The sequence below is a fragment of the Petromyzon marinus genome, chromosome 21, assembly GCF_048934315.1.
Source record: "Petromyzon marinus isolate PM22_M1 ecotype Great Lakes invasive population chromosome 21, UKy_Petmar_22M1.pri1.0, whole genome shotgun sequence".
Lineage (NCBI taxonomy): Eukaryota > Metazoa > Chordata > Hyperoartia > Petromyzontiformes > Petromyzontidae > Petromyzon > Petromyzon marinus.
This window is the reverse complement of record NC_133687.1, coordinates 236970-258399: the sequence shown is the minus strand read 5'-3', so window position 1 is coordinate 258399 and position 21430 is coordinate 236970. Positions and strand designations below refer to the sequence as shown.

General features: G+C 48.5%; 1 protein-coding gene across 4 annotated transcripts in view; it reads left to right on the top strand.

Moving 5' to 3' along the window:
• LOC116944705 (uncharacterized) overlaps positions 1–21430 on the top strand; it is a 53973-nt gene that overhangs the window by 6457 nt on the left and 26086 nt on the right. For all 4 annotated transcript variants that reach the window (XM_076068381.1, XM_076068379.1, XM_076068380.1 and 1 more), the window contains exons 3-8: positions 2803–2975; positions 6550–6762; positions 10006–10123; positions 12491–12704; positions 16893–17087; positions 17801–17833. In XM_076068381.1, coding sequence (XP_075924496.1) covers positions 2803–2975; positions 6550–6762; positions 10006–10123; positions 12491–12704; positions 16893–17087; positions 17801–17833 — 946 coding nt within the window. The remainder of the gene's footprint in view (positions 1–2802; positions 2976–6549; positions 6763–10005; positions 10124–12490; positions 12705–16892; positions 17088–17800; positions 17834–21430) is intronic.

Here is a 21430-nt window from a genome sequence, read left to right as displayed (position 1 = left end):
CATTCACAGCGATTTCGTCTGGTGACAGCCAGTTACTGCGCCCTTTCCTTGTTCTCTTTGTACTTGTACGGATGGGTACGAGTTCATCAAGAACAGCAGTGATGCAATTTCCTAATTGAGCTGTAAATTAATTGGCCATCTATGCATGATTTAGACACGCCGATGATGACCAGATCTTCTGATAGAAATCATCATGGTCCAGTTGTTTCCAGTCTCTGTATAATATCGTTGTGACAGGTGGGCGAGTCATTGGTAATACCACTTTGCTCATGAGACTGTGATCTGAAATACCCACATCTTCGATAACGTTGGTTACAGTTACAGCATTGGCGGATATGAAGATGTGATCCAGTACATTTTCCCAATCGACATGTTGCATCACTGACGTGCTGGATTAAACTGTGACTATCAATACTCTTGGCAAAATCGCTGTTGATTTTATCACAGGCACCAGTTAGTCCGTGACAGTTCAGGTCACCACAGATTATGTGGTGAGCGCCAAGTGACCCACAGTCTGGCAGACCGGAAAGCTCGGAAAATAATTTCGGTAGCGGTGAAGACGGCGGTTGATAGATGATAGCGATCCTAAGCCCCTTCATGCTGTTCGTTATTTTAACAAGCAGCAGCTGGATTGACTTGATAGTTAATGAGTCGTCTCTACATCATGGGCCCTCCTTTGCCAGTACCAAAATATGAGAATAGGTTTTTCCCCTTTTGTTCTGGCAACAAAACAGGTGTTAAGTTATATTCTTAGTTTTTTCGGTAAAGTCACGTTGAAGAGAAACAACAAAATAACAAAATATATATAAAACAATAAAAAATTCTCACGACGTTTCGACCATAACTCAAACGGTCATCATCACACCTGATGATGACCGTTTGAGTTATGGTCGAAACGTCGTGGTCGAAACGTCGTGAGAATTTTTTATTGTTTTATATATATTTTGTTATTTTGTTGTTTCTCTTCAACGTGACTTTACCGAAAAAACTAAGAATATGAATTACTGCAGTCACGAAAGCTTTAAATCAAAATTTAGGTGTTAAGTTGTTAAAACACCAAACTGAAACCTTTTACAATGAATCCAGTCTGCATTAACTACAATACAAAAAAAAACATACTCTGATAATATATGCATTGTCTTTGAAACTGATTGGTCCACACCAGAGGCAGCTTTATTTCGAGCCTAGTTTTAAACGGTGTTAGACCAGAGGACGCCAAAAAGTGTGGACCAATCAGTTTCAAAGACAATGCATATATTGTCAGAGTATGTTTTTTGTATTGTGGTTAATGCAGATATGATTCCTTGTGAAATGTTTCAGTTTGGTGTTTTAACATCTTAACACCTGTTTTGTTGCCAGATAAAAAGAGGATAACCCTATTCTCAGTTAATGAGTCGCATTTGGACTTTCACGCAGGTGTCTTCATGGTGAATCAGTGCGATACCACCATGCAGGCTGCTGGTACCAGGCTTCCCACAACGGTGCTTATGTACAACAGCGTATCCGTTCGATGCAGCCTCATGCTTAATTACGTCTGGTGAGTTATATATCCAGGTTTCTGTAACAGCCAATATGTGGAGTCCACACTCGTTGATCAGATCCTGGATGAGCGCCGTCTTGTTGACTATGGAGCGTGCATTGACCAATCCAAAGTGGAGGAACCCTGGTTCAGGGTTTGGCTCGATACCCGACATTAGCAGCAGTATGGCGATGAATACGCGCTTCCGTGGTCGTGTGAATGTAGGGCATAAGAAGAACCGACCAGATCTGCAGCACAACGATGTACAAAGCATTGCAATAAGTGATGAACACGGCTGGGTAGGGTTCAGCATTTCCACAGCAGATCGTAGCAAAGTGGGTGCGGAAATCAACTAGTTTGTGTGTGGTGTATGCGTACTGCATGCGTGCTGTATGTGTACTGCGTGTCTACTCTGTTCTGCGTGGTGTGTGCTGCGTGTGTACTGTGTGCACCTCATATGTATTGTGTGTGTGCTGCATGTGCACTGTGTGTGTGATGCATGTGTACTGTGTGTGTGATGCGTGTGTACTGTGTGTGTGTGATGCATGTGTACTGTGTGTGATGCGTGTGTACTGTGTGTGTGCTGCATGTGCACTGTGTGTGTGCTGCGTGTGTACTGTGTGTGTGATGCATGTGTACTGTGTGTGTGCTACATGTGCACTGTGTGCGTGATGCGTGTGTACTGGGTGTGTGCTGCGTGTGTACTGTGTGTGTGATGCGTGTGTACTGTGTGTGTGATGCGTGTGTACTGTGTGTGTGATGCGTGTGTACTGTGTGTGTGCTGCGTGTATACTGTGTGTGTGCTGCATGTGCACTGTGTGCGTGATGCGTGTGTACTGTGTGTGTGTGATGCGTGTGTACTGTGTGTGTGCTGCATGTGCACTGTGTGCGTGATGCGTGTGTACTGTGTGTGTGTGATGCGTGTGTACTGTGTGCGTGATGCGTGTGTACTGTGTGTGTGATGCGTGTGTACTGTGTGTGTGTGATGCGTGTGTACTGTGTGCGTGATGCGTGTGTACTCTGTGTGTGATGCGTGTGTTCTGTGTGTGTGCTGCGTGTGTACTGTGTGTGTGCTGCATGTGCACTGTGTGCGTGATGCGTGTGTACTGTGTGTGTGTGATGCGTGTGTACTGTGTGCGTGATGCGTGTGTACTGTGTGCGTGATGCGGTGTACTGTGTGTGTGTGTGATGCGTGTGTACTGTGTGCGTGATGCGTGTGTACTGTGTGTGTGATGCGTGTGTACTGTGTGTGTGATGCGTGTGTACTGTGTGTGTGCTACCAGCTGCCCCGAATTGTGCAACACGGCGCGCTGCCCCCTGCTGCCCCCCTCGGGCTGCCTCCAGGGGGAGGTGTGGGACCCGTGTGGCTGCTGCCATCAGTGCGGCCTCCCCGAGGGGACCCTGTGCCTCCCAGCGGCCCGGGACCCCTGCGGAAGGGGCCTCGTGTGCAGGGCCGGTGCGTCACGGGGGTACATGTGGGTATACGTGGGGGCAGACAGGGATACACTCTGGGTTTAAAAAGGTTGAAAGGTTTGTTAGAAATGTTATATCACCCCTACTCAAGGGGGAATCACAACATCGCACAGTCTCAAAAGATTAAATCTGGTGAAAACGATAAAACACAGTATAGTTAAGAAAATGCAATGAGAAAGTAGTGAGTCCCACATTACGTCCGGCAAGGCATTCCAGATCAGAGGAGCAGCACTCGGCCACCCGGTGTCACGTGCACGATCCATGGCTGTTCAGAGTCGGCCCGACTCTGAAGATCAAAGCACATAGACCGCAGTGGAATGAGGGACCAACCAGGCCCATAGAGATGCACGTCCAAGACTGTGCGGCGCTTAATAGGCTAAAATAGCGAGCTTGTACTGAAAGTGAATGCTTACTGGAACTCGGTGCAGATCGTGGAGAGTGGGAGTTGCGCCTCAGCATTCGAGCTGCTGCATTCTGCACTGGCTGAAGCTTCTGCACGAGGACAGGTGGAAGCTCTGTATAAAGGATATTGCCATAGTCTAGACATAGCGATACAAAGGCATGGGTTGATTATACAAGGCCATGAGCTACAAACAGGCATGCATGAACTATTTGTCGAGGTACAACATTGTTGATGGCAGAGAATCAGAGTAAACAATCATGCTTCTCAACTTGCTTGACAGTGGTGCCCCAAAATGGGGATAAATTGTCATATCAAACCGAGTAGGTTCCATGAGCCCCTTGGACCGGATCCAATGAAGCTCGGATCCACTACACCATCTGAGAGGGGTATGAGTACCTCTAATGACGAAACCCTGAATCACCCCGTCATCAGTCCATGAGGGGGGAAAGAAAGCTAAGTTCCCCATTCTGTTACCTCCTGAGTGAAGATAAGGTCCAGTGTGTGGCTGTGATCATGAGTTGCACCACACATAGACTGGGTGAAACCCATGGACCCCATGGTGCCCAATAGATCTATGGCAAGTTAATCCGTGGAATCATCGACCCAAGAGTTGAAATTTCCCAGCACAATAGTACAGGGGAATTGCAAACTTAGCGGGGAGATTACCTGGATAAATTATGCACAGCATCGCTCCTGTAGCCGTGTAGCCTTTACGCAAGGATGAGATACATGCCATGACTCCCGTTTGTGGCAGAATGCACGGTCCGATACTCAAACGACCTGACCATCCAGGATGGATGGTACAGATCAGATCAGACTTAAAAATTATGGCTACACCCTCGCCTGTCTTACTATCTGGTCAAGGCTGATCACAACCCTCGCGCAGGACAAGGTGGGGGCATCCTACAGCAATTGTGTCGCACACTAATGGGGCGTAAACAATGCAGAGCTGACCTTGCATTCAGAAGCGCGATGGCAAGGGCAGTCTCCTGAACATCCGGAGTGACCATAGGTTTCAGCATAATATTACGCTGGATAGGAATATTAACCAGGGAGCAACTCCGATAGGCTTTGATGCCCGCTTTCCTATACCTGGGTACCTGCTAGATCTCCTGAGTGGAGAGCAGAGCCGGCTCTACCAAAGCCGCTGGGACCCAGAGATGCAAGCACCTCGACAGGCTGCCTCCATCATGACAGTCCGGGGAATCTTTCCTGGGTGGCAGTGGCAGGGGAGGGGGCTCCTGATGAAGGTACCTGAATAATACAAGTGCCGAGGGAATGATAGCTCCAAACACACAGGGGAGGAAGAAAAGAAACACTCTGAACAAGCCTCCAAAACCACTAACAGCACCCAATCTCAAATAGACAAATACAGACGAAGGTGAATAGGCCCTAGCCCTGGCTCTTCCTGGCACCTGGGGGGCCGAAGATGGACTTGTACACACAGTACACACAGGGGTACACATAGGAGTACACGATGATACACACGGGCACACCCGGGGTAAACAGGGTAGACAGAGGTACACACGGATATTCATTGGGGTACGTATAATGATACACACACAGGGGTATCCACGGGGATAGACAGGGATATACACGAGGGTACATGCATGGGTACACATCAGGGTAAAAATAAACACAATTTATAACGCGCATATCTTGCGAATTGGACGCAATCATTCATCAAGAACTCGGAGGCATGGGCCCAAAGCTTCAAGTTCCTCACACACCACCCTGAACAGGCGAAAGCCTGAACAGGTGAGTCACTGAATGGGAGAGTCACTGAACAGGTGAGTCCGTGAACAGGTGAGAGCCTAAACGGGTGAGAGCTTGAACGGGTGATTTTAGATACTCATGGTTGAGCCAGCGATGAGTAGATTTTGAGGGAGCGACACCATGGTGAGCCACTTCCTGATTCCTAGGAAAAGAGCTTCGGATTAATTATGTGGGGTTTAATATGAGATGATTTGTCCAATACGATTTCTGTAAGGTTGAGGTACAATCGGAAAGGTTCATTGGACCCTGATCGGAGTTATAATTGAGTGTCGTCGGTGCAGGTGTGATAGTTTATGCTGTGATTGTCGATGAGGTGACCGATTGGGGAAACTTAGACTGAGAAAAGGACCCACGACGAACCCCTGATGGACACCTTCTGTCGGAGAGATACGATATAAGCCACTGACGAGCTGTACCGATTTAAAGTGTCAAAGGCAGCATATGTGGAGGCTGACAAGGGAATGAATGAAAGTTAAAATGTCATGGCTAATCGTGAGTGGGCTGGGCGGAGGCAGACAAAGAGGGCAGATGTTAGGGGCTAAAGTGAAGTGATATTTGAATTCTGGGTCCTCAGGGTTTAGAGATAGGTTTCATTAGCAGAAGTGTCACTCAGCTCAATTTAAGTGATGGATGAATAACACTGACGGGAATGAGGCACGAGTAAAGGGAGAGACCATAATTGCAAGTTTGTCAGCACGGCGCATCATAGCACTGTCTGGTAAATGATCCAGAAGAGTTTATTATAATAAGTTATATAGCATCAGTCGTGCGAACGCATCTCACAACGCTGAAGATTAGATGATAACTTCTTGGGGTGTAACGGTGAGAGGGGTTTTCGAGTGAGGGGAGTAAAGGGGAATGGCTGGTGGTTGATCTTTACAGCTGAAAGATACACGCTGATGGTGGAGGTGATGCTAGTTCGCTAGAATTTGAGAGCAAGTGAAGAATCGGCCAGGTGATGGCACGCGGTCTCTACTTCGCTGTGATGAAAGATGGCGTGAAGTACGGACCGCAGTTATTGTGGGCGGTTGACGACAGAGAACCGTGTTTAAGATTGTGTGAAGTGCATGAGGGCTGTGATGAGCTTGCTGGTGGCTGCTTTTCAGGCGAGAGATGTGGTTGGCTTCGAGCCCTGGGCATCGGTAGACTGTCTCCGGTCGGCGACTGCTGTGTTTAGATGCAACAGCTGCGGTCGAGAGCCGCGGTTGTCACGAGAGGGGAGCCGGTCGGTTACGCGTTTGACAAGTACTGAAGTCTCAATGATATGTTTAAGGCTAAGCTGCAGTTGATTGGCGCGGATTGTTGTGTCGGATGATGATACCTCTTTCTTGTATGCCCCCCACCCACTGACCCCCCCCCCCGCCACTTTCCCACCCAGGCTCGTCGCGGCGTGTTGGGCGTAGCGCTGGTGGTGGGGGTGCACGGCCCCCCCGAGCGTGGTGCGTGTGTGCGGCAGCCCCCCACTCGGCAGTGTGTGGCAGCGACGGCGTGACGTACCGCAGCGAGTGCGCGCTCTTCGCGGCGCGCTCGCACAGCGCCCACCAGGGACTCCCTTCCATCATTGCGCTCCAGCGGGGGGCCTGCGACCCAGGTGGGGGGGGGGGGGGGCTGGGATGGGTGTGGGGAGTGGGGGCGCAGGGGGGGGGGATGTTTTATGACAGGAAAGCGTGTTTACAGGTGAGTGGGTAGGTGAGTGTGTGGACATACGAGTGAACTAGTGTTCGTCTAAAGAGTTAACCAGGGAATGAGTGGGCAGGTATTTTGGTGGATAGATGAGTGGACAGCTGAGTGAGTGGACAGGTGTGTGAGTGAATAGAGTGGGCAGGTGAGTGAGTGGGCAGGTGAGTGAGTGGGCAGGTGAGTGGGTGGGGTGAGGAGTGGGGTGAGTGAGTGGGGTGAGGAGTGGGGTGAGGAGTTGGATGAGGAGTGGGGTGAGGCGTGCTGTGTGAACGCAAGGAAAATGATTCCTGTAAACGTGGCTGCGGGCTCCCGTGATATATTTTACCCTGGGTATAATACGTTCCACACAGACGTATTTAGGAATCCACTACCGTAAAGTTACCTGCCTCTGTGGGGTGATGCACACCTGTGATTCAGCACGTTGAAGGCAAAGTTTGGTGGTTCACACAGATTGCCAAGCTCCCAAACTCGCCGAGCTGCAAGAAGATGGTGGCCAGGGGATGGCAGTGCATCAAGCGAATTCATAAACGATCTGTGTAGACGCCCAGTGCCGCCCCCCCCCCCCCCACCTCGTATACATCGCGGTGATGGGTTTTCTCCGGGTTCTCAAATTTCCTCCTCCCACAGGAAGCCGACCTCTCATTAAATATGACGAGCTCATGACCAAACATCCCAGTGCTGCAGGAACCTCCTGAGAGCGATGCTTAAGATTTACTTTGTCTGCGGATATATATGGAATTCTAATGATTCCTATTTAAATGGCGCGTGAGGTGAGTGGATGGGTCAGAAGTGAGTGAGAGAAATGGGTAGGTGAGCAGGAGGGTGAATGGATGAGGGATTGCAATAGCAGGTGAGTGGATAAATGAGCGATTTGGTGAGTTATCGGGTGAGTAGTGAAGATGGCGATTGGGTGGGCGATTGGGTGGGTGAGAGAATGAGTGGGTGAGTGAGTGGGTGAACGGGTGAGTGAGTGGGTGAGCTAGCGACTGTGCCAAGCATCGGTCTCTGCAGGATGTGGAGTAGACAGAGTTTGTGTGTGTGTGGCGAGGAGGAGGCGAGTATGTGTGGTTGAGTACTATGTTGGGGTATATGTGGGGGGTTGCTTCGGAACATTTTTCATGGACCATTTAAAGTCACCCTCGCCGCCCTGCGTTTCCCCCTCCACCCGTCCTCATCCACCCCTCCACCTCTCCACACATTCCCCACACCTCATCCAGACCCTAAACTATTTTTTATTTACCAGCTAAGGCCTACTGAGTTATACAGCTGTTTTTCAGAAGCGACCTGGCCACAAATGACAGCCCAACAAAATGGCTTATCATGTGGAAATATATTGCAGCCAAATATTCTAAGCGCACTTTCATTCTAAATGTTGGATGGAAAAACTAGAAAAAAAATCCGCATGACCAGTGGGAGAACATGCAAACTCCAAATATACAGCAGCATCTTGGGTCGGGATCGAACACACAACCTCCTTCATACCAGGCGAGGTAGTCAACATCCCGCCACCGTAATGGAAACTTTATGCCTCGCAATATGTGCCTTTTTGGTGTTTGTGCATATTAATACCTGCTTTATTAATGCCGGACAGGGTAAAGCCGATTCGTTTGGTTCTAATATCTTTATGTGGAAAATAACGGCGAGTCACATTACACTCGTTGTAAATGATTGGGCTGTCAAACGTCACTCTCATTGGCCACGTGAATAGCTCAGAACCCCTCGGGATTTGTACCTTGGGTGGCACCAGTGCTTTGACCTCGCCCATGGGCTATGTGTGTCTACACTAATGTGTGTGTACACTAATGTGTGTGTGTGTACACCAATGTGTGTGTGTACACTAATGTGTGTGTGTACACTAATGTGTGTGTACACCAATATATGTACGTACTCTGTACACTGCTGCTATGTGTACACTAATGTGTGTACGCTAATAAGTGTGCGTGCACTGCTGTGTGCGTACACTGCTGTGTACGTGTGTACACTGCTTTGTGTGTATACACTGCTACACACACACACAGCAGTATACACTACAGTATACACTGCTGCGTGTGTACACTGTGCTGTCTCTAGGCATTACGGAACTCTGCCGTCTGGCTGTGTACACTGGGCCCCAGACCTCGGTGGTTGTGGTTGGATCATAGCCCAGACTCCCACATTGAGTCCTCTGTGCTGGGACACACGGGGAGGGGCGGGGCCGGGGACCCAAAGGCGGGGCCGAGGAAGCAGGGAGCGGAACCATGAGGGTCCAGGCATCCAGAGTCGAATTGAGCCGCTCTAAACTTATCGTCATCAGCATTATTAGCACCACAACCATCAGTATCGTCAGTAGCAGCAGCAGTGGTATCAAAACATTAGCATGAGCAATAGATACAGCAGTCGTTAAACCAGTCCCATCAGCCGAATCGGTGTCGTCACTGAAACGAGTGTTGTCTTCAGCTACATCAGTGTCATCAGCAAAACCAGCGCCATCAGATACATCAGTGTTATCAGCTAAATTGATATCATTAGCTAAATCAGTTCAATGAGTTCCATGAGTTGACCAGTGCTATCAGCTGAATTATTGTCATCCAATACATGTCATCAGCTAAATCCATGTGATCAGTGAAACCAGTGTCTTCAGCTAAACCAGTGTCATCAGCTAAATCAGTGCCATCAGCTAAGCCAGTATCTTCAGCTAAATTAGTGTAATCAGCTAAATGAGTATCATAAGCTAAATCCGTATGATCAGCTAAACCAGTGTGATCAGTTCAAACAGGGTCTTCCGCTATCTTAGTGTCATCAGGAAAATGAGTGCTATCAGCTAATGTGATTAATTAAACCAGGGTCTTCAGCTATCTTAGTGTCATTTGGAAAATCGATGTGATAAGCTAAATCATTGTAATCGGTTCCATTAATTGGCCAGTGTAATCAGCTGAATTGTTATCAGCTAAATCAGTGTAACCATCATCACCAGCACCACCATCAGTCCCATCAGTTCGCCTCCCAGGCACAGTCATGACGGGTGCCAGGGTGGAGGAGGGTGGCCACGGTCATGGTGTCTCCGGGGTGCGTGCGGGCGTGACGCCACACTGGGTGGTGCGCGTGCACGTGTGCGCGTGCGTGCTCGTGCTACTGTGTATCGGGGTGTTTGCGTACCTGTTCGTGCGGCCCGTAGACCCCGGTGATGCCGGAGCCCAACCACAGCGTGAGAGCCGGCGGGCGCGCTACAACTTCATCGCGGACGTGGTGCAGCGCGCCGCGCCCGCCGTGGTGCACATCGAGATCTTCAAGAGGTGCGTGCGACTGTGTGTGTGTGTTCCAGAGTGTGTGTGTGTGGGGAGCGGTAGTGTAGCGGTTAGCGCTGCGCTGCACTACGAACCTGGCGACTCGGGTTTGATTCCCGCTCACGGCCAACACCAGTGACGATTATTTGAACCGGTCCTGGGCCTCCCCTAGGTCGCCTCAGCCTAAAATGAGTACCTCGTGCGGTGTGTAAACATCGCTACTAGGGAGACAAAGGCAGCTGGGCGTGGTGTTGGTCACCCACCCCCTCGTGTGCCGTGCCGGCCTTCATAGGTGCTCGCTAACAGCACTTGCCCCAACAGTCTGTTGAGGCTACACGGGGATCTTTGTTTTTGTATGTGTGCGAGTGGTGCATCGGCCAGTGATCTCAGTCAGCCAACCCATGGCACCTGGGTCTGTCCCGTGACCTGTCAGCGAGCCTTCGAAACTTCATGTGGCCTCAAAGTGCATATAGCCTGGCACAAGAGCCGTGGTGACATCACCTCCACTTAGTGGCGAATGGCGGTTGTTGTGTGTGTGTGCGCGGAGCGTGTGTAATTGTGAGTGAGTGTATATGCGATTGTTTGTGTGTCTTATGACCAGCTCTGGTTTGGCAGCAGAGGTTTCATTCCAAATCAGTCGAGCGGCATTGTCTTTTTATCGGCTGCGTCATACTATGTGGAAGCTATCTGGCTTGTCGCTCCAAACAAAGCTCCAGGTCTTCTCGGCCACAGTCATGCCCTCCTCCCTTGTATATGATTGCGAAGTGTGGAGCCCTCTAATTGAACATCAGCGCCGGTTCGAAAGATTCAGGCTGACCTGCCTACAATCCTTCCTGGGTTAACTAGACTGGTTTGTGCGAGGAGCTCACAGATCCTTGAAAGATCTGGACACAGTCCTATCGGTGAGCTCCTCCGGCAGGGAAGGCTGCGTTTACTGGATCATGTAGCCCCCGCATGCCCAGCCACGGCATACCCGAGCAGCTTCTGTTTGGCCAGATAGTCGGCTGAATGGGCGTGGAATGGGCTAGAGAAGAGATAGACTGATGTGGTACAGAAGCATATGGTGCTGCGTGGACTTGCCTATGACTGGTACCAGCGGTTTCAAGATCGGCCTCTCTGAAGGAGCGTCGTGAATGATGTTCCGAGAATTTGGAGGCAGTCGCCCTCCAACAACAATAGGCAGCGGAGGAGCGACGCTGACAACAACGATCGTAGCGCCGGGCGATTAAAATGCAGCAATTTGGCACATTTGGGCGACAGGTAGTGCCTCTGACAGGCATCTTGTGACCTGTCAGAGAGCGTTCGACAGGTCACGTGGCCTCAAGGTGCACCTAGCCTGGCACAATCACTGTGGTAACATCACCGTCACTTAGCAAATTGTGGCTGTTGTGAGGGTGTGTAAAATGCAGCAATTTGGCACATTTGTGAGAAAGTAAGACATGTATGTGTGAGATAGGTGTGTGATTGAGAGGTGTATGATGGAGAGGTGTGTGATGGAGAGGTGTGTGGTGGAGAGATATGTGAGAGAGGGCGTGTGATGAAGAGGTGTGTGGGTGCATTGAAGGTTTGTGTATGTGGTGTGTGAGAGAGGTGCATCCGTGTGTGGTGTGCATGTGCAGTTATTAGCGCACTGGAACAGGAGTTTGATTCCCGCTCATGGCCAACATCGCTGGCGAATATCTGAACCAGTCCTGGGCCTCCCCTAGATCGACTCGGCCTTTAATTGAGTACCTGGTGCGGTGTGTAAACATCAGATAAAGGAAGTCTGGCGCGCTGTTTGGCAATCCACTCCCTCGTGTGCCATGCTGGCCTTCGCTAACAGCACTAGCCCCCAGAGCCTGTGTAGGCTGCACGGTGGACTTTTGTATTATACAGAGGTTTGTGTGCATGTAAGACACAGGTATGTGTGTGTACATCGAGATCAAGGCCATAGCCATGGAGTTAACATTGTGGGGGACCAAATCTTCCAGGGAGTCTGGGGTCCCCCCCCAGAAAAAAATCTAAATTTGAAAACGAATTTCCTTCCATTTCCTGCCTAAAATATTAAAAAAACAACTAACACATAGGATGGACTTTTTATTTATTTTTCACAATGATTTTTAATAGTGTATTGTATTACATTGCACTGTTTTTTCTTTTTTTACCTTTTCTTGTTTCATTGTATGTAATGGCAGAGATTAGGGATTAATAAAGTACAACCATAACCACAATCATATAAACAGAAATCTATTTTATAGCAATATATTGGGGGGGACATTTTGAGCATATTTGAATATTATAATTACGGTCTTGATCGAGATACACACCAGGGTAGGTGTGTGAGTGTGGTGTGACGCGTGATGGTGCTGTATGGTGGTGCGGTGGGGTGCGACGCAGCCCGCCCTCGTACGCGCGCGCGGCCCCCGTGTCGAGCGGCTCGGGGTTCCTTGTCTCGGACGAGGGACTCATCGTCACCAACGCGCACGTGGTGGGGGGCGGGGGTGCCACGCGCGTCGTCATGGTGACGCTGCGTGGAGGCCGCTCGTACGAGGCCGAGGTCACGGACGTGGACACCAAGGTGGACATCGCAACGATCCGCATCCACCCGCAGGTGTGACGTGCTCGCTAACTCACTCACCCACACAATAACCACAACAACGGCCGTGGTCGTGACGCCACCATGGCGCTTGTGCCAGGCTAGTTGAATCTTGCAGCCACGTGAAGTGTCGAAGGCTCGCTCACAGGAGATCGCGGAACACACCCAGGTGACCGAGTGAGATGACTGCCAGATCCACCACCTGTGCCCCCATTCGCTGCGTTTGAGCTGACTGGTGCTCCTCGTTGTGAGCGTCTCTCATATGCCCTCTGATGTTGCTGGAGGGCGACTGTCTCCAAGTGCCCAGTCTTGGGCAAGTCCACTTAGCTCCACATGCTACATGATCTGGCCATCACAGCCTTATCTCCCGGGCAAGTGCTGTTAGCGAGCATCTCTGAAGGCTGGCACGGCACACGAGGGTGTGGGTGGCCAACACCACGCCAGGCCGCCTTTGTCTCCCCAGTGGTGATGTTTATACAACGCACCAGGTACTTATTTCAGGCAGAGTCGACCCAGGACTGGTTCAGATAATCGTCACTGGTGTTGGCCGTGAGCGCAAATATAACTCGGGTAACCGGGTTCGTAGCGCAGCGGGTGAACTGCTACACTACTGCTCCCCACTCATATACACACACACACTCATTGACCCACTTACTCACACACTCATACACCGTACACTACACACACCCACCATCTGCATCCCCGCAAGGTGTGATGCACTCAGCAAGCATGCAGGGTGGGAGAGATTCCGAAATGGGCAAGGTTCATTTCACTGACAATGCAACGCCTGCTGCAGACGAGTTTGTGGTGTAGCTTTAGACCAGGGGTGTCCAAACTACGGCCCGCGGGCCAACTGCGGCCCGCCATCCATTTTTAATTGGCCCGTATCAAAGTCTAAAAATATAATGGACTATGGCCCACTGTATTGCACTTCTTAGTTTAAAAACTAGGTGGCGCTATTGTCTTGAACAAGGCAGCGTCTCCACAAAGCAAGCAATCGAAGAAAAAATTTGCTCGGGGTCACCAGAAATGACGGAACCGAAGAGACGCAAGATTGCAAGCGAGTGCAGAAAATATCAGGCTCGGTGGACAGAGCTCTCCATGAGATCAGTGACCCTTTATGGTTGGCAGACCTGTCTTTTTTAGTTGATCTCTCTGATCATCTCAACACCCTGAACAAGAGACTACAAGGCAAAGAGCAGCTGGTACTACAGCTGTATGCGCACATGAAAGCATTCCGTGCGAAGCTCCGTCTCGAGTCACAACTGTGCAACTTCAATGTAGCGCACTTCCCCACGTTGACCGAAATCAAATGCGCATTTCCAAATGCCAAGCTCTCTGCAAAAATGGGAGAATATGTGTCTGTGATCACATCTCTCATGACAGAATTCAGTCAGCGCTTCCAAGATTATTCTGTTATTGAGAAGGAAATCACACTGTTTGCGGCTCTGTTTTCAATGGATGCAAAATAAGTGGAGGAGAGTCTGCAATTAGAACTGATCGAAATTCAGTGTGATGATTCTCTGAAGAATCAGCATTAGCTTCTCTCCCTACCTGACTTCTACCGGAGCTTGGAAAAGGCCAAGTTTCCTCTGATGAGACGCCACGCAAAACGAATGATGAGTCTGTTCGGCTCAACATACATCTGTGAGCAGACATTCTCTCTGTTAACGCTGAACAAAAGCAGACTGAGAACCAGAACGACCAACAGCCATTTCCGTGACGTCCTTCGCATCTCAACCACTAAACTTACTTCTGACCTGCCAGCTATCCTTCAGACCAAAGCGCAGCATCACTGCTCCCACTGAGTGCAACATTCTTCCCATTACAGGTAAGTTAAAAATATACACACAGTTTTCATTTGTTAATAAGCCCAATTACTTAATCAATTCAGTCAATTAAAGTTGATGACAATTTTTTAACAAACGTTAGTTGATGTGTTAACAAGCCCAATAATTTGTGTAATAAGCTTTAAATATCCACATCCCCTATTTCTCTTCTTGTCTCTCCCTTCATACAGGACAATGAAGGGGGATCAGCACCCTAATAACTAATCTGAGGCTGTCACTGAGAGAATGACCTGCCAACCTTTTTGTAAAAAATAAAATGAATATCTACTAATGGAGAGCTATGATGGAGGCTTTTTTTCTTCAAACATGTTCAATTATCAAACGTAATTTACCTGCATTTGATTGATTTTGCCAATATTAGTGCATGAGAAGTGAAGCAGTATACCTCACGTCTAGTGAGTGGCCCAGTCTTTCATATATTTTTCTGTATGTGGCCCTCGGGAAAAAAAGTTTGAACACCCCTGCTTTAGACGGTCGGACCACAGGCACCAGCATCGACTCTGTCCACTACTCTCCATTCACCAAAACAAACAAATATAATCTCTGTCCCCAGCGAGTGATGCACCGTCACAGGAAATCATGCCTTCGCACGACAAAGCAGTCCACATGGGAGCTTCATGCTCCACGTGACTCGGGGTGGAAACCCGGCGCTGTAGGAAAAATTGACCCCCGTAAATGTCGCTGCGGATGCCTGCATTGACGTGGATTTAATGCCCTTGACAGAAAACGCACTGCAGCAGGAACCGTATGTGCAAATAAAGTACAATGGCCATGTACAACCGTGTGCTCTTGTCAGATGTGTAAAATGTCTATTTTTTGCCGTATTTAGAATTTAAAAGAATTACGTAATTTGTAGGAAAACAGATTTGTAGCAGTATGTTTGATGCAGTACCGTAGGTTGGTGTTTTACCCTCAAACACAATATTATAAATATAATATAAAATCACGTGACAACATTTCAAAAGATTTGTTCTCACATATATAGCATTTCCATCCTAGTATTTAGTTACCATTTTGTAAAATTATATTTCGGATAATTCCTACACATTAAAACAAATATTCCATTGAATTTCGAGACCTCAAAAATCCTGTACAAAGTTTTGAAATGTCAAGTGAAGCTGCTCTAGAACTGGAAAAAAATCACAACAGGTTTTGGTCGTCATCTTGGTGGCCATCTTGAATTCTCGGCCTCAGGTTGAACCTTCGGCATGGGAACAGCAATTTTCGGTCGAATTTCCCTGCAAGACACCTGCTGGTGGCTTGTCACATTAATTGCCTTTCGCATCACACGTTTTTTGGATGACTGATTGTGCTTGTGTGTATGACTGGACATAGCCTGGCACAAACACCGTGGCTGCATTTGTGTGCGCATGCGCGTGAGTGCATGGCTGTGCATGCAAAAACAACATCATACCTCCTCGATGGTGCTGGACGGTAACGTTGTGGTGGATGTGAGAAATGCCTTGCAGTTAAGGCCAATTCCAAAATCGGCTATTCCCCACATGGCGGCCAAATGGGGGCTCTGGATGTGTGCGAGGGGCTGGTAACTCCTCCACCTTCAATTCAACTATCACTGAACTATGTGCAAAATATAGAACAAAGGTTTTGCCGGAGGTCCAAGGGAGACAGGCTTCTATGACATCTCCTGGCCAAACCCCAATTGGCAGAGGCAGGAGACTGAATCCTTACCCTCGGGGTTCCTCCAGAAACAACAAAAAGCCACTGCGAGTGGCCATGTGGAATGTTCGAACGCTCATTGCGGAGGAGAGGCTGCCACTCCCCTGTCGTGAGATGGACCGGTACTGTCTGGATCTCTATGGCATTCAGGAGGTCCGGTGGACTGGCTCTGGCTCCAGTCACCACGAGGGGTGGACAGTCCTCTAGTCGGAGCAGGAGACTGCCAATCAACAGGGAGTGGCTCTTCTTCAGAACAAAATAATGAAGGGGGCGTGGGAGCGTGGAGTTGTGGGAAGCTGTAAGCCCCAGTCTACTATGGGCTCGCCTTCCCATCAACCAGAGGCGAGGAGTGGTGGTGGTTACTTATGCCCCCACCGAAGATCTTAGTCAGTTAACCCATGGCACCTGGGTCTGTTTCGTGACCTCCAGCCAGCGGGCATTCGACACTTCACGTGGCCTTAAAGTGCACTTAGCCTGGCACAAGTGCCATGGTGACATCACCATCACTTAGTGGCGGTTGGCGTTGTTGCACATGCGTGACTGGGTGTGGCTGCGTGCGTGTATGTGCGTGACTGCATGCTCACATGTGTATGACTGTGTGCATGCGTGACTGCGTATGCGTGTGTGAAGGTGTTTTAGTCCGTGACTGTGTGTGTGTGGGCGTGCATTTGTGCAGCACCCGCTGGCCGTCCTGCAGCTGGGCCGCTCGAGCGAGCTGCGGCCTGGTGAGTTTGTGGTAGCCATCGGCAGCCCCTTCGCTCTGCAGAACACCGTGACCACGGGGATTGTGAGCACTGCGCAGCGTGGGGGCCGCGAGCTGGGCCTGCATGACTCCGACCTCGACTACATCCAGACCGACGCCATCATCAACGTGCGCGCCGCACCACGGCACTCGCCGCAACACACCGTGACACCACACCGAGATACTCGCCACAACGTGATACCACACCGAGATGCTCACCGCAAAACACTGTGACACCACACCGTGATACTTATTGCACCCACGGTACAGAGATAATCACCACACTGCACCACAACACAATGCGCACAACACCTCACTGTGATAATCACCACCCTGGATCGCAAAACACACCAAACACCACACCGTGATACTTTCACACTCTCATACTCTCTCACATTCTCTCACTCCCACTCTCACACAACAAACGCCGTTCGCCACTATGTGGCGGTGACGTCACCACAGCACTTGTGCCAAGCTAAGTGTACTTTATGGCCACGTGAAGTGTCGAACACATGTTAGCAGGAGGTCATGGGACAGACCCTAGCACAGCACGCTAACCGCTACACTATCACTCCCGTACACACTCTCACACTCTCTCACACACACTCTCACACTCACGCACTCTCTCACCCATACTCTCTCACTGTCACACACTCTCACGCATTCTCTCACACACACTCTCACTGTCACACACGCTAACATACACTCTAGCACTCTCTCTGCCACACACTCTTACACTCATTCACATACTCTCACTCTTGCCCAAAAACTCAGATTTGACAGTGGTGATGATGTTGGTGATATTGATAGTGTTTCCGGTGATGTTGGTGATGTCGTTGCAGTACGGTAATTCTGGAGGGCCGCTCGTCAACCTGGTGAGTGATGTCACATGACCCTGACCCTACCCTGGGGCACCGGCTGTCAAACACAGTGTGACCACGACGACGATGATGATGCAGCCTGCGTGATGATGTAATAACCATGATGATGATAATGTTCACGTTGGATGTAGTGATAGTAGTGATAATAATAAAAAATACTTTCATTTTATATATAACTACCTTTACTACCCGGCTTCGCCCGGGACTTGGATTCTTGTCTAGGATTAATTTTGTCTTTACTTATTTAACTGAAAAACCCTGAATAAATGTATGCTTGCATGAAAGAAAAAAGCCGAAACAAATCAATTGAACTAAATCGGATGATTTTCACTGAAGGAAATTCAACCCGAACCCACTTCTACGTAAGGTCGATTTAGGCAACTCGGGAAGGGAATGACATGGCGAGCTGAAAATAGTCGCGTTCCCTTAGAAATTCCATACAGCATAAGCTGTGCAAATTTCATTACGTCAGAGGTCAGCGGTCGAGAGTTTTTGCTGCTTCACACAAACAGATGAACTTTCGGCTTTATATTTAAGAGTGAGCTGAAAATTCGCATTCCCTTAGAAATTCGAGACAGCTACGCCGCGCATTTGTGCGGGATACACGGCCTACGCGGACTCTTGCAGCTGCGCTTTGGCCGTACTGCACACGTTGGATGAGGGACGAAGGACGACCAAATTTAAAAACACATTGCAGTCGTCTATCCTGGAAGTTACAAATGCATGGATTATTTCTTCGGCAGCCATATCGGAGAGAGTTGCGGATATGGGAAATGTTACGAAGATGAAAGTAAACGGGCTTGCACATATAGGATATGTGAGAAGAAAAGGAGAGTATTCTTTGGTTCTTTCGGTAAAGTCACGTAGAAATAGAAAATATTAAATTACATAATATCATACGACGTTTCAATTGCAAAGCAAGCAATCATCAGGTACAAATGAAAGAGAAACAAACCTAGTGAACTTAGAAATATAATGCAACACAGCGCAGAAAGTCGGCTGACACAGCAGTTAACACCCTACCTGGTTGATTACGTCCAAGAGACACAGAACCGGAGACACAAACAGAGACACACAAGCGGAAAGAGTTAACACAGAGACACAGAGAGAGAGAGAGACACACGCATGGGCACACAGAGAAACAACGTCTCTGTGTCGAGGCCTTAAATAGCTAGAGAGGGGGTACAGAGAGAGAGGGGGGGGTTAGAAGAATTAGCATGTCAATGGGAGATCCCACAATGAGAGCTCCACCGCCAACGCTGAGGGGAGACAGAGGCAACACTAAATCAAACTAACTTGGTAAAATTTGGAAATGTACTGTAATGCGACACAGAGTCGGTCAACACACAATCAACACATGGCCTGGTCGATTACGCCACTCCAAAGATTGCTCAATTAGAAATTAAGTGTGAAATTTGGGAGAGAGACAAGGCACAGACATGGAGACACAAAGACAGACACACAAGCAGAGAGAGACAACGAGACATAGAGAAATTTGGGAGAGAGACAAGGCACAAACATGGAGACACAAAGACAGACACACAAGCAGAGAGAGACAACAACGAGACACAGAGAAAAAAAAACTTAAAACCTCCCCGTAGAAGTGGTTCAAACTTGATTTGATGCTTTTGTGACTGCAGTAATAAAAGGAGAGGTTGCAGTCAAGAATGAACCCCAGATTTCGTGCCTGTTGGCGAATATGAAGATCAGAGTCAAGCAGACCGATGGTAGATTGCTGATGTGAGGTAATTGATTTTGCTCAACTAAGAGAACTTCAGTTTTCGAGTTATTTAGTTGAAGAAAATTCGCTGCGAGCCAATAAGAAACTGCAGTAAAACAGGAAGTCAGGGTGGAAAGTAGATTTAAATCAGACTGATTGAAACTAATAATTAATCTGTGTATCATGTTCATGGAAATTGTGTTTTATACCAAAAGCTTGAAATGAGTTTGCCAAGAGGAAGAACCTATATATGTCATTAGACCTCCTTTGCCAGTACTAAAATATAATAATAGGGTTTTCCCCCTTTTTTCTGGCAACAAAACTGAAACCTTTTTACGAGGAATCATGTGTGCATTAACCACAATACGTGTGGTCAAAATGCAAACAAAAAACACACTGATTATATATGCATTGTCCTTGAAACTGATTGGTCCACACATGATTCGTTGTAAAAAGGTTTCAGTTTTGTTTCCAGAAAAAAAGGGAAAAACCCTATTATTAACCTATATATGGTGAAGAGAAGATGACAGAATAGACCCTCGGGGAACAACACAAAGCAGAGGCTTGTGAGACAGGATGCAACACTACTTATAGAAACGTAACACACTCGATCAGAGAGATACGAAGAGAACCAAGTTAGAAAGGCATCGGAGCAGCTGACATTCCTGTGAAGGCGGCTCGAGGAGGACAGAATGATCAAAAGTGTCAAACGCAGAGAAGAACCAAGTAATAAAGAGACCCAGAGTCAGTACAGTGAGGAAAAAAAGTATTTGACCCCCTGCTGATTTTGTACATTTGCCCACTGACAAAGAAATGATCAATCTATAATTTTAATGGTAGGTTTATTTGAACAGTGAAAGACAGAATAACAACAAGAAAATCCAGAAAAACGAATGTCAAAATTTTTATAAATTGATTCGCATTTTAATGAGGGAAATAAGTATTTGACCCCTCTGCAAAACATGACTTAGTACTTGGTGACCCCTCTGCAAAACATGACTTAGTACTTGGTGGCAAAACCCTTGTTGGCAATCACAGAGGTCAGACGTTTCTTGTAGTTTGCCACCAGGTTTGCACACATCTCAGGAGGGATTTTGTCCCACTCCTCTTTGCAGATCTTCTCCAAGTCATTAAGGTTTCGAGGCTGACATTTGGCAACTCGAACCTTCAGCTCTCTCCACAGATTTTCTATGGGATTAAGGTCTGGAGACTAGCCAGGCCACTCCACGACCTTAATGTGCTTCTTCTTGAGCCATCATTTGTTGCCTTGGCCGTGTGTTTTGGGTCATTGTCATGCTGGAATACCCATCCACGACCCATTTTCAATGCCCCTTGCTGAGGGAAGGAGGTTCTCACCCAAGATTTGATGGTACATGGCCCCGTCCATCGTCCCTTTGATGCGGTGAAGTTGTCCTGTCCCCATTGCAGAAAAACACCCCCAAAGCATGTTTCAACCTCCATGTTTGACGGTGGGGATGGTGTTCTTGGGATCATAGGCAGCATTCCTCCTCCTCCAAACACGGCGAGTTAAGTTGATGCCAAAGAGCTCCATTTTGGTCTCATCTGACCACAACACTTTCACCCAGTTGTCCTCTGAATCATCCAGATGTTCATTGGCAAACTTCAGACGGGCATGTATATGTGCTTTCTTGAGCAGGGGGACCTTGCGGGCGCTGCAGGATTTCAGTCCTTCACGGCGTAGTGTGTTATCAATTGTTTTCTTGGTGACTATGGTCCGAGCTGCCTTGAGATCATTGACAAGATCCTCCCGTGTAGTTCTGAGCTGATTCCTCACCGTTCTCATAATCATTGCAACTCCACGAGGTGAGATTTTGCATGGAGCCCCAGGCCGAGGGAGATTGACAGTTCTT